We start from the raw sequence: 13466 nt of genomic DNA, 5'->3' as shown, positions 1-13466 counted from the left end.
GTATTCTAAACGCATTTAGGAATTGTCGATGAAAGAAACTTTGCAACATTACGTCAAAACAATGATTCAGAAATGTTAATGGGTTGGGTTTCTGAAAATATTGGAACTTTATGAAACTAACTGGCAAAACTTTGTAACATTCAACAATACTGAATCCAGTTAAGGACCATTTATATTAAAAATACATGCTTCATGAATTCAGCACGTTTCATATTGTTTCAGCTAGCAATTCAGGCAGCCTGGGGTGAAGTATGGAAAACTGTTTCTTTCAGGCAGTCGCACAAACTCAGTCTCCAAATCGCCATCTGATTTCATATCGAGGAACGATCCCCCCAAAGAGAGCCAGCAAGGAGGATAGCGTCACCTGGTACTACAATGGTAAACAGTAGGCTCCTGAATGCTAATAACACGTGTGATAAATGTTTCCATGATAACACTAAGACAGAAACACTGCTATTTACTTCGCGTGACATACCAAACTAGCTTACAAGTTGGTTGATGCATACTCACTTTACATGCATCACATCAAAATAGCTAAATGGCTGAATCTATTCATGTAGTGAAGTAATAATAAATTGCTAAATAGTGCAGGTAAGACGGAAGTTTGACGGTCATTTGTACAATTTTTTTGAATGATAGCGAAGTTACAACGCGGGTGTACATGGAGTTTAATGGAAGAAAAAGTTCGTAAAATGCCTTGAAAGACTGGTGAGAAGTCACCTGTTTCCTTCAATATCGAGATTTACGTATCTACTGAATTCCAGCATCGCAGTCAGAAAAATAAAGAGAGAGAGAGAGAGAGAAATTAAGGTCCCAAAAGACGCCCAGAAATGAGGTTTGACTACCTATTTTGTAAGAGGACTTTGAGTAGTTACCTTGTGCAAGTAGGAATATGATGCGTCCCTCATCATCAGAATTTTGCATCAAATACAGAAATATTATGAGATTTTCACTCTGCAGCCGTGTGTGCGCTGATATGACTTTGTGATCGCGTCTCCTCACAGCGATGCTTGTACTTAAAAAAAAAGTTCAGATGTGTATGAAATCTTATCTTGTGGGACTTAACTGCTAAGGTCATCAGTCCCTAAGCTTACACACTACGTAACCTAAATTATCCTACGGCCAAACACACACACCCATGCCCGAGGGAGGACTCGAACCTCCGCCGGGATCAGCCGCACAGTCGATGATTGCAGCGCCTTAGACCGCACGGCGCTTGTACTTAAGATTCGTTGTTTGAGCAGTCAATACATATACATGCTTCTGTATATTTGCGACTAGATGTGAGATTATAGTAGCGGTGTGATGGTGTCGCAGGCTGGGTACGGAGATAGTGAGCCCTCTACCCAACTGGTTCGAGTTCGGGCCAGAGGTGCTGCTGGACGTTGGCAACTGGAGTGGTGCTGGTGGCGGCGCCCTGCGGCTGGAGCACCGCCTGGAGGGGGACCTCCACAAGCCCGTGCAGTACCTGGTGCAGGTCAGTGTGGTGGACCGCCGCGGCTGCCGGGGACCACCTGCCGAGGCAAAATTCTACACCACAGGTGAGCTGGCTGAGATGGTATGGCGCTAGTCCAAACAACCCTACTGTTTCCTCTGCCAAGTGGAGCCCGGGAGAAGGTGATCCCTAAAGCCGTCGGCACACGGACCGTGCTGACGAACGTTAACGTTGAGCGTGCCAAGTTCAACGTGCTGCTGAATGCTCAGGTATACGCGATCGCAACGCACTCCAGCGGCAGTTGAGGGATGTTTCTAGTTCGTAAATCACTCTGTTTACTCAACGGGCGCGCGTAAAATTCCCACGTTAGTTCTATGAAAACGCACATTTCCTCCGTCGTCCAGGAAAAGGAAAATACCAAGTCCTATCAATAAGGACACAGGCTTATAAAAGTTCCATTACAAACAGTGCCGTACAAATTTGGAATACTTCTCTGCATAAGATAAACATTATTTCATCATTAACATATTTTAGTAAAACTCCAAGTTCAGTCTTACTTGATCACTGTTCCTACCCAGTAGCAGAATCTTTGCAACATGTGAATTATGAAGCGTAAAAGAAAAAGGAGCAAAATGTCTTTATACAAATAGCGCAAGTTGTCCTGTAGATTAAGCCAATCGAACAAAGTCACCGCTCAAAAAAGGTGAACTTATATTTACATAACATCAAATATTATAGTACATACTTATATTAAACTAATAATAAAGTATCAGAACCTAATAAAAACGCGAATGTAAGGGAAAAAAAATTGGCTAAGTCAAGACGCGAACCATCGCCCACCTCCTAAACAATCCATTACTCATTACGCTAAACCAAGAACTCAACTTCTGCATCTAATCATATTATGTTCCCTTTGCTGGAAACCTTAATCGTAGATATGTTACTAACTGAAATTTAATTATAACAAATTGTACCAAGAGCAATGCGTTTTGGGTGGATCTTCAGTGTGTAGCTGCCTTCAAATAGCCTACTCCAACAATATGCAAGTCACAATAATTCTTTTGACACGAATATGATGTTTCTCATTATTTTATTGGAACGAATCACACAGTTAACAACGGGTTTTCCAGTGATTCTCAATTTGCTGGTGCTCAGAAACGGCATCTATACATATAGGCTTGAAATGAATGCCAATATGGCGCCTCACAACTCTGTACTGAAGGGAGACGGCGTGCTTGTGACGTAGGTGGCGATGTGCCCTCTCATTGGTCAACGCTCAGACGCACGCTCAGAATATCTGACATGCCACATATTGCTCTGCACGTGCGGAAAGACTCCCGAACGTGCTATTCCACGCTATACGTCGGAAACACGGCACGCTCAACGCTTAACGTTCGGATGCACGGTCCGTGTGCTGACGGCTTAACGAGTTGTCTTGGAAGCATCGTACTTGAACCTACTGAAACGCGACAGGTTTGTTTTTCTTCCTCCTTTCTACTCACCGCACTTAATCCATCGATAAGATAGGTCTAATTAATCAATAAATTCCAATGTACAGGGTGATCATAATTAAAGTTAAACTTTCAAACCGCTGTAGAAATAGCACCGATGGTCAGAATTACGTCAACTTGCAACAGAATATTATCGAAAACGTATGGCAGAAGAAAAATTAATTGTTACAGAGGGTAGCAATAGATCGCGCTGTAAGCATCATAATTTAATAGTGGTCGACTACAAATGACAAATGTATCGTACAAGAATGCCTAAGGTGCACGTTTGACGTTAAACAAGCTGTACTACTCTGTTTGTGGGTGTACAGGTGTGATACTATTAGTTATGTAAGCCCATCCACCACGGCAAGGTCATATCTCATCGGATGGGAAAAATCAGCTTTTAATTGTCCTGCGGCCAAAAACCGCATAAAAAGCATAAATCACACGAGGTTTTAATTGTCTTGAGGACAAAAACCGCATAAAAGGCATCAATCAAAATCAATTTCCGTGTGACTGGCCCAAAACATGTTCAATATGCTGTCCCTCGTTTCCTGCAACAAGTTGAAATCGAAAAAGAGCATATTCCACAACTGATCGAAGGGTTTCCGGGGCCACGTTCAGAATGAGTTGCGCAATGCGTGCCTTCAGTGCAGCTAAGTTTGCAGGCGGAACACTGAACACATCTTTCAGATAGCCCCACAGCCAGAAGTCACACGGATTAAGATCAGGTGATTGGGACGGCCAGGCTGTAGGGAAAAGGGGGCTGATAATTCTAGCATTTCCGAAATGGCCCTTCAGCAGCTGCTTAACTGGATTTGCAATGTGTGGAGGTGCGCCATCTTTCATAAAAATGATCCCATCCACACATCCACGCTGTTGGAGAGCTGGAATGACGTGGTTGCGCAAAAGACACTCATAGCGCTTACCAGTGACGGTACAGGTAACAGGACCGGAAGCACCTGTCTCTTCAAAAAAATATGGCCCTGTGATAAATGATGCCGTAAACCCGCACCACACAGTGACCTTTTCAGGATGAAGTGGTACTGGCTGATTTGCATGTGGATTTTCCGTTGCTGATATTCGACAATTCTGTGTATTGACAATCCTGTCAGATGGAAGTGGGCTTCGTCTATATACAAAACTTGCACGACCAATGATTATCCACTTCCATGAGAGCAAGGAATTCTAAAGCAGAGGTCTCTCTTGCTGGCAGGTCAACAGGAAGCAACTCGCGCACATGGGTAGTTTTGAATGGATAACGAAGAAGGATGTTTTGTGGGATTTTACGCACCGTGGTCACGGATATTTCCAATGTTCAGTCAATTCTCCATGCACTACACGTTTGCACACCACCACCCGTCTTCTCCTGCACTGCTATGGCCACTGCATCCACTGACGTCGAAGCAAATCGTTTCCTCCCTCTACCAGGCTGCACACCAAAAGAACCCGTCTTTTCGAATTTCCGAATAATTTTCTCCAGACCCACGGCAGTCATCGGACCAACGCCTTTTTTCAAACCCTTCAGTGTCCGGAACTTCTGCAGAACGACGTGTGCACAGTCATCATTCTTGTAATACAGCTTTACCAGCAGAGTGTGATCCTGCATTGAGACAGTCATAGCGAGCGTCACAGAAGCTAAACAAGGAAAAGCCGTGTAGCCGGCGTATTTATACCAATTTCAATGGGTCGTGCGCATGACGAGTATTTTCATTTACGTATTCTGACACATACAGCGCCATCTATTGATTAATTTTCACCATATTTTTTTCTTCTTCCATACGTTTTCCCCCTTCTCCGATAATATTCCGTTGCAATTTGACATCATTCTGACCAGTGGTGTTATTTCTACGGCGTTTTGAAAGTTTAATTATGACCACCCTGAATACGCGAAAGAGCGGTATTATCTGTGCGGTGTGGGTGACGATTGTAGAGGATTTCCTTTCAATTCTCTTAATTCTAAAATGCATGCTAAATTCGTTCTGGTAGTTAGCAGTGAGTGAAAACGTGGGCCTCACAGTTTCCGCTCGCCTTGACCTGTCTTCAGAGGTCGACGTGGCTGATTGGACGCATGCGAGATGTGTGTATCCGGTGCACGGCTACCCGCTATCGCATTCTCAAAATTAGCCACACTCGGGAAAGAATGCACTTGCTTTCTGACGTCAGCGGGCTCGCTCTGTCCTCGCCAGTTGGTAAATATAAATACAGAGGCTACTCCGAAAGGCAAACAACTTACTCCAATGGCGTGTCTCGTGCGATAACATCGCAATATTGTGCAGAAGAGGTTCTCTAGAGAATCGCCGAGGATAGGACTGCATGGATAACACTGACTAGAAGAAGAGACAGGATGGTAGAGCATATGTTAAGACGTCAGGGCCTGGCTTCCATAGTACTAGAGGCCAATTGCGCCCGCGTATTCAAAATATGTGACGTCACGCCATTGCGCGGAAGCGGATTTTTTTTTATTTTTTATTTTTTTTGTCGTCAGTAGCGAGCCAGGGTGTGAACCGGACATTCAAAAAAACAAGGTACTGTCCCCCCTTGAAAATGTCCACAGATGGGGACGAAACGTCGGTGTGGTGTCACCGTCAGACACCACACTTGCTAGGTGGTAGCCTTTAAATCGGCCGCGGTCCATTAGTATACGTCGGACCCGCGTGTCGCCACTGTCAGTAATTGCAGACCGAGCGCCACCACACGGCAGATCTAGAGAGACGTCCTGGCACTCGCCCCAGTTGTACAGCCGACTTAGACAGGAATGGTTCACTGACAAATACTCTCTCATTTGCCGAGACGAAAGTTAGCATAGCCTTCAGCTACGTCATTTGCTACGACCTAGCAAGGCGCCGTCACCAAGTATATTGAAATGGAGATTATATCTGTAGTGGACTGACAAGGCAGCCAGTCCACAGAGACGGGTAGCCGAAAGGGCACACGTACACACACGCCGACTGGCGCGAAGTCTGGAACAGGATACGTGATGAATGTGATAAAGAAAAGAACGTAGCTACTAGAACACTTAACTTTTATATCGTCCTTTGGTATACAGCATTCTTGATGATACAAGTGAGACTCTTTAGATTCATGAAGTAACTAATGGCGCCTTGCTAGGTCGTAGCCATGGACTTAGCTGAAGGCTATTCTAACTGTCTCTCGGCAAATGAGAGAAAGGCTTCGTCAGTGTAGTCGCTAGCAAAGTCGTCGTACAACTGGGGCGAGTGCTCGTACGTCTCTCGAGACCTGCCTTGTGGTGGCGCTCGGTCTGCGATCCTGACAGTGGCGACACGCGGGTCCGACATGTACTAATGGACCGCGGCCGATTTAAAGCTACCACCTAGCAAGTGTGGTGTCTAGCGGTGACACCACAATATCTGTACAAGAGCGATGTACACCAATTGTGGATTAAAGTTAAGTATTCCAGCAGCTACGTACTTTTCTTTATAGCATTCATTACGTATCCTGTTTCAGACCTCACGCCAGCCTGCGTGAGTTTAAACGCGTGCATTTCGGCTTCCTCTCATTGTGACTTGGCTGTCTTGCCAAGTCACAACAGTCGGGTTTTGGTTTTAAGGTGAAATCCATTCGACCACGGCATAACAATCCGGAACATTATTAATGGAGAAAGATTATCTTCTAGCCGGCCGCGGTGGCCGTGCGGTTCTAGGCGCTTCAGTCCGGAACCGCGTGACTGCTATGGTCGCAGGTTCGAATCCTGCCTCTGGCATGGGTGTGTGTGATGTCCTTAGGTTAGATAGGTTTAAGTAGTTCTAAGTTCTAGGGGACTGATGACCTCAGCTGTTAAGTCTCATAGTGCTCAGAGCCATTTGAACCATTTTATTTGATTATCTTCTGCCTTTCTGTTGCATTCAGTTACTTGTAAGCCCCCACACCCTGGCCTGTATTTACGATCATCTAGTTTTCATCGCCCTTCGCTAACTATTAATATGCTTAAAATACTTGCGTCTGCCGGGGTGGCCGAGCTGTTCTAGGCGCTACAGTCTGGAACCGCGCGACCGCTACGGTCGCAGGTTCGAATCCTGCCTCGGGCATGGATGTGTGTGATGTCCTTAGGTTAGTTAGGTATAAGTAGTTTTAAGTTCTAGGGGACTGATGACCTCAGCAGCTAAGTCCCATAGTGTTCAGAGCCATTTGAACCATTAAAATACTTGCGCACTAAGTCCACACAGTCTCAGACGCAGATATTTTGCCTAAAGACCTCACCACCTACCGAGAGCGTTACAGGAAAAATGGATAAACTGCCTGGCAGATAACAGGCCACTATCAGTTAAACCCAAGAACCAGGAAATTGATTATGCGAAGAGCAAAAAAATCTCTGGCTTTCCTTCGTTTAGAATTATCCGCAATTTTCAAGTGAAAGATGTTTTCCGCCCAGCATCTAAGGCTGCCTCCCTGTCTCTGTCAGTGAAGGACAGTTTGTTATGGTGGAAGGACAGGGTGGTATGGCTTTTATAGACCGGACTACGCGCACCGTGGTAGAATGCTCCCTGAACATCAATGCTGCACTCGTCTTCAGCAATAATGCAAGTCTGTTACTAGCAAACATTGCATGTCCACCATATTCGATGGAGTATAAGAAAACATTTTTGGCTATTTGGGATTCCATTATTAAAAGTTCTACAGAAATACGCATGGGGAAAATATAGGGAACCGTGACAGTAGCTACTAGCTGGATAATGCATGGAATCCTATCATCTTACCACTTGCGGGATAGCGCACCGGTTAGCACGCTGGACACAAATTCTGGTGGACGACAGTTCAGTCTCGCTTCTGGGCATCCTGAGTTAGGTTTTCCGTGATTTTCCTAATTCGCTTAAGGCAAATGCTGGGATGGTTGCTTCGAAAGGGCACGGCCGCTTTTCTTCTCCATCCTTCCCCAATCCGTGCTTGTGGTCCACCTCTAGTGACCTCACTGACGCCGGGACGTTAACCACTAATCTCCTCCTCCTCCTCCGATTTTCTCAAACCGAAGATCTCAGAATGGGCCGGTGGCTGCAGCTGGCGGCAACGCAGAGAACAGCGGTGTTTCGCACTTGCATTTCCTACGGCACTGCGACCATGCAGCGTGGTCAGTCTGCCACAATTTTTTTTTTTTTTTGTACACGTGTGGAATACAATGTGCTCTGTGGAGGACACTTTCTTCAATCTTCGAAAGCTCACCTGGGGATGACTGGCAGGTGCCCAGTCGAAACATCGTGTTGTGTAATTGATGACGATCGGCTGCAAGCTCAAATTAAAACAAAAAGTTAAAAAACCTTATAGCGTGAATATCTTCCGAAATTGAGGTTGGTGGAAAAGAGAAACTTTGGTGCTCTTCACAGGTGAGTCACGCTTCTCCAGGGAGGGACGTAACAGCAGGACCTGTTCTTGGCATCCTAATGTGAAGGCGAGGAATCATCCGGACGTCATTTCTCAGCAGACTGTGTTGGGGGGTGGCTCTGTCTTGGTTTGAGAACGTAGTATACGAAATAAGAAAATGTTCGTAGTCATCATGCCACATCTAGAATTGAATGCCCAGCACTATTGTAGTAGAGCCATTCGTCGTTCCAGAGGCTGATTTTCACAGGGTACGCTCGGCCTAACATTGCCTGGATAATCTGAGATCATCTCAATGCAGTGGACAAACTCCTGGTGGAAGGGCTTGCCAATATCTGTGACTGAAATCTAATTGAAAATTTTTGGGATTTTGTGTGTTAAGGGTAACGTGCATACATCCCAGGGTAGGAACAGTTGAGCAACTAGCTGATGCATTACAATACATCTAGAACCACATTCTCCAAACCTTTGTCAATTCCTTGATCCACAGCTGTATTCCCTGATGCCAGGCTGTCATTACTGCCACAGGTGGTGAAAATACAGTGAATTCATAAAATAAATCATAAAAATCCAAATGTGTACCTTTCTTTACTTTAAAAATGATTTTAACATGCATCAAAGCAAAGCAACTGGGTGCAACTACGCTGCTGGCTGTACAAGAAATCTGAGGGGCGTTTTAGGGGTTGCCTATCACTCCGGCGTTTAGGAACCAGTGGAAGGTTTGACTTCGCACAGGTACATTTTTAAAATGCGCAACAACAGCGCATGACTACCACCGAGTACGTTCCAGAAGTGGGGCCTCTTAGAGGAGAGACGCTTTGGCCTTTTACATCATAATAGTGCAGAAAAGGAGGGAGAAGAAGCATAAACACGACTTTCCGCTTCGAATAACTTTCGGATTTCGTCAAATAGTTTTGGAGGATCCCAAATGATCCCACTCTGTATACCAGAGCAGAAACCCTGGTCATTCTAAGCTGCTAAAGGATGAGAGGACGTTCACTGAGGTTGTATCCCCAAGACAGAAAAGTTCTGAATCATCTGGATGGATGCCTGCAGTTTGAAATGTTTTCAGGAGCGTCGTTTTGTTGCTCATCGCACAGAAAACTGTTGTTTTCGACTGCGAAATGTGTGAAAATGAACGCCCCAGGTGAAGGGGTGTGTTCGTTATACGTCTTGAGGCCTTTCCTACCCAATTCTGAGCAGCGGTGTGTTTGAAATGCATTCCTAGCAACCTGTAAGAAAAACACGTGATTTCAACGCTGCACGTCGCAGTTCTGATCTCAGTCGCACAGGCATCAAGAGAAGGTGTGAGACGTGACACGTTCACGGTGTTCTTGGGTAGAATTGTGGTGAAATTTGGTGTCCGTGTGACATCATTAACACGCATTACACACTACATAAATTCCTGAGCTCTGCCTCTCCCCTTTGATAAACAGCATTTCCCGCTTTGAATGAAGTCCAAATTACGTCGAATAGTTTTGAAGCATCCCTGATGGTTCTACTCTGTATACCACAGTAAAAAAAAAAAAAATAAATAAATAAATAAATAAAAAAAAAAAAAAACACGGCGGCATCTTGCTGGTTGAAAAGCTCGAGGATGACGTCACAGAAGCCACTCTCAGCACATTCACAGAGGAGGGTTGTAGTCAGCTTCGAACCAGCTTCTGCGACGCGATGGAAGAAAATGATGGGGTTTCAAAAAAAGGGACCGTTAATGGTGTTGGGCAGTATGTTTCATTGTTGACGACATTTGATCTTCTGAGACTGTTTTAAACCTCATGTTTACAGTTACATAAACACTACGAATGAAAACTTTACGTTTATTATTGGATGTCGTAAAGTTGTACACCATTTGTCTTTCATGCTTTACACTCTCTCTTCGTTTCTGTGCCTTAGATGGCAGATGGTGATTTGCGAGTAATCGAAACTAATAACAATAATTAAAGGTTTTCATAGCGGCTGTTGATAGTACTATTCGGTATTCTTTAAAGAACTACATGATGTTAAACACCAACTGCTACGAACATTTATATGCGCTATCTTGCGAGAGGGTTTAATTACAGCGTCTGCACAAAGTAGAAAATATGGTGTCGGACAGTGGAAGCATTAAAAAACTGTTATTACCGCAACGCGTATTTCGTTACGCAGAAAATGAGCAAAGTGTGCGCTGAAATAGACGCACCATGATGTTGCTCAAGAAAGAATGGTAGTATACAACTCCTGTTTGACAAAGTTTCCTGACTCATCGCAAATGTCGTCTTCTGTTAACAGATTAGTTATATGCTGTTCTTGGGTGAACATACAGTCACTAATCTTCACTCTTTGAGGCCGAGCGGTTCTAGGTTCTACAGTCTTGAACCGCGCGACCGCTACGGTCGCAGGTTCGAATCCTGCCTCGGGCATGGATGTGTGTGATGTCCTTAGGTTAGTCAGGTTTAAGTAGTTCTAAGTTCTAGGGGACTAATGACCTCAGATGTTAAGTCCCATAGTGCTCAGAGCCATTTGAACCATTTGAACTAATCTTCACTCTCTAACATATCAACCCTAGAGGAACAGTGAGACTTGAAACAAAAATTGTGTAGATCCTGCAGTAATTACTAAATCCGAAATATTTCTTAACGAATTATCAAAAACGTCAACGTCCTTAGTTTCGGTTACTCTTATGTAGCTTTCAGTATTAAGAGGCAATGACTACCTCAATTGCTTTCGTTGCATTTTTTTGCCGTTTTTGAGGTTCCCTACCTGATAGGGTCACATTGTCTGTCCCACTCTTAAAAATCTCCCTCAGGAATGGGCATAAGTATCATTTTAAAATTTATGTCACATACTGTCTACGGTCCCTTGACGGTGTGGAAAATTAAAGCTTCTAGAAGACATTGCAATCAAAAGATACGGCGTTTATGTCACATATTTTGCCGGCCGGAGTGGCCGAGCGGTTAAAGACGCTACAGTCTGGAACCGCACGACCGCTACGGTCGCAGGTTCGAATCCTGCCTCGGGCATGGATGTGTGTGATGTCCTTAGGTTAGTTAGGTTTAAGTAGTTCTAAGTTCTAGGGGACTTATGACCACAGCAGTTGAGTCCCATAGTGCTCAGAGCCATTTGTCACATATTTTTATGCTCGCAGATTCACTGATCAAAACCTATAGGGTCGTTCCCTTTGGGCTAGAATCATGAAATATGGAAAGAAGCAAGGTTTCACATTACAAATAAAGGAAACAATGTGGACCTTGTGATTTTTTTAAAGTTGTCCTTTATTGTCCTACTGTCTGCCTGTCCGTCCGTCTGTTAAGACCCTTTTTTCAGGAATAGGTAGATATATCACGTTGAAATATATATTGCATAAGAAGGCTTACAGTCTCTTAGTATTGTAATAAATATAAGCTTCTACGTCAATTCAGTTAAAAGATACGACCATTAATGTCACATATTTTGACGGTCGCAAACTCACTCGTCAAAACCTATAGAGTAATTTTCGTTGACCTACTATCATGAAATTTGGCAAGAAGCAAGGTTTAACAGTACAAGTACAGGGAAAAAATCCGTAAAGGATTAATCTGTAATTATATCAAACGAAAATTTGTTTTTCATTTGTCATACGACTTCAAAATTAAAATTAAAACATTCTCGAAACTCTTGCAATTCCCGGCACCGATATCTTTCCAGTAGTACTGTCGATAATTGGAAAACAAACGTCCAGATAGATTCCTGTGATGGGTGAACTGTCTGTATACATAATTAAGCTTGTGCAGAACCCTTAGTCCACGAGTCCTCCATCCCACTACTATCTTCCATGAAATATCACTGAAACAGGAATTGTTATGCAAAATTTCCTGCCGATTCCTTTTTTCACCACGCATCTGTCACAGTTTGCTAACATGTTTTTATGAAAATGATAAATTTTTAAAACAAACTGAAGCAAGGAGCTGGGAGGAGTAAGGTCACAGAGCTCAAGAACATAACGCGTCACCCAGAAAAAAACTTTCTTTAACATTTAGTGCAGCAAGAAACGTTTTCCTCTTTTTATGTGGTGAAATTTGACAAAATCAAATGAAAGCCAGAATATCGGCAATATACATTTAGTATTTGAAATCTGAGCAATTTTCTGTTGAGGTTTGAAAATGTAATATTGTGTAGAGCTTCTGTCTCAAATTCAGTAAAGCACAGTATGGGTTCAGGTGCCGCTAGAAAAGACAGAAAAACATTTCAGGTACCGCATGTTCCGGAAAAAAATTGCATCAAGCATAAATAAACACTTAGTTAACACATCGATTAATACCTGTAAACACAGCAGGTCAGGACAAGTAATGATCCATTTACCAAATACAATATTTTGGTGATTCAGAGAAATATTGTTTGATCTCCCTATAAGTGGTAGCGGTTGTCTCATTAAAATAGCTTAACATGATATTAAGTAAAATGGAAATCTCAGCCAGGAAATAATGTACACAGGTACATAATTTGGTTTTAACTTGCAATAACTCAGGGTACTTCTATAAAATATATATAAATAAAATTTAAACAACAGCGCCCACATAGTTTCCACTACGCCACCAGGTAGTAAAACTAAATTTACACTAGTTCTAAGTACCAAATAAATTACACAAGAGTAGGAAACAGGAATAACTGTCGCACAAACAATTTTAACTTTGTAAGTTAGACAAGTTGATGGATGACCCCGGATTGATTCCGATACGGGTGTCTTGATTCCCATTAGCTGCAACCGTATTTATGCGACAGAGGACGTATTGATTACCATTAGCTGCCATCTTATTTCTCCACAGCCTTCAACAGTGTCCCCAACTTTTATCTTTGTAGGTAGTGTACAACATCTTTGAAGTGACGATTTAAACATAATGTACCTTGGAGAGCACATACAACAGGAGGCAGTATGCAGAAATTTTACGACTTTATCGCCCCTGTAAGTATAGTTCACAGTCATAAATTCACGTCTCTAACCCCAAAAGCACCTTTTCTACATAGACAGCTTTGATCATTATCAAAAGACGCAACATCACCTACACTACCTTGATCTGCTACAGTGAAAGGACCTGACGCGTAGTAGCAAAATAAACAAGTGACTGACGCAGAAAGCTGTTTTATTTTTATTTATCAACAGTCGCATCCCTCATAATACCGTCCTTTATGGTCGAAATATTCAGTTATGCAGCCTTTAATTAACAGAAGCCTTGCAAGTTATTGTTGGG

At 43.3% G+C, this 13466-nt stretch overlaps 1 protein-coding gene across 6 annotated transcripts in view; it reads left to right on the top strand.

Moving 5' to 3' along the window:
* The window catches only part of LOC126252976 (uncharacterized), an 802035-nt gene that overhangs the window by 684669 nt on the left and 103900 nt on the right, over positions 1 to 13466 (top strand). For all 6 annotated transcript variants that reach the window (XM_049954000.1, XM_049954001.1, XM_049953997.1 and 3 more), the window contains exon 7: positions 1318 to 1541. In XM_049954000.1, coding sequence (XP_049809957.1) covers positions 1318 to 1541 — 224 coding nt within the window. The remainder of the gene's footprint in view (positions 1 to 1317; positions 1542 to 13466) is intronic.

The sequence above is a fragment of the Schistocerca nitens genome, chromosome 4 (assembly GCF_023898315.1).
Source record: "Schistocerca nitens isolate TAMUIC-IGC-003100 chromosome 4, iqSchNite1.1, whole genome shotgun sequence".
Classification (NCBI taxonomy): domain Eukaryota; kingdom Metazoa; phylum Arthropoda; class Insecta; order Orthoptera; family Acrididae; genus Schistocerca; species Schistocerca nitens.
Note: the sequence above shows the minus strand (reverse complement) of the source record. Positions and strands in the feature narration are given on the sequence as shown.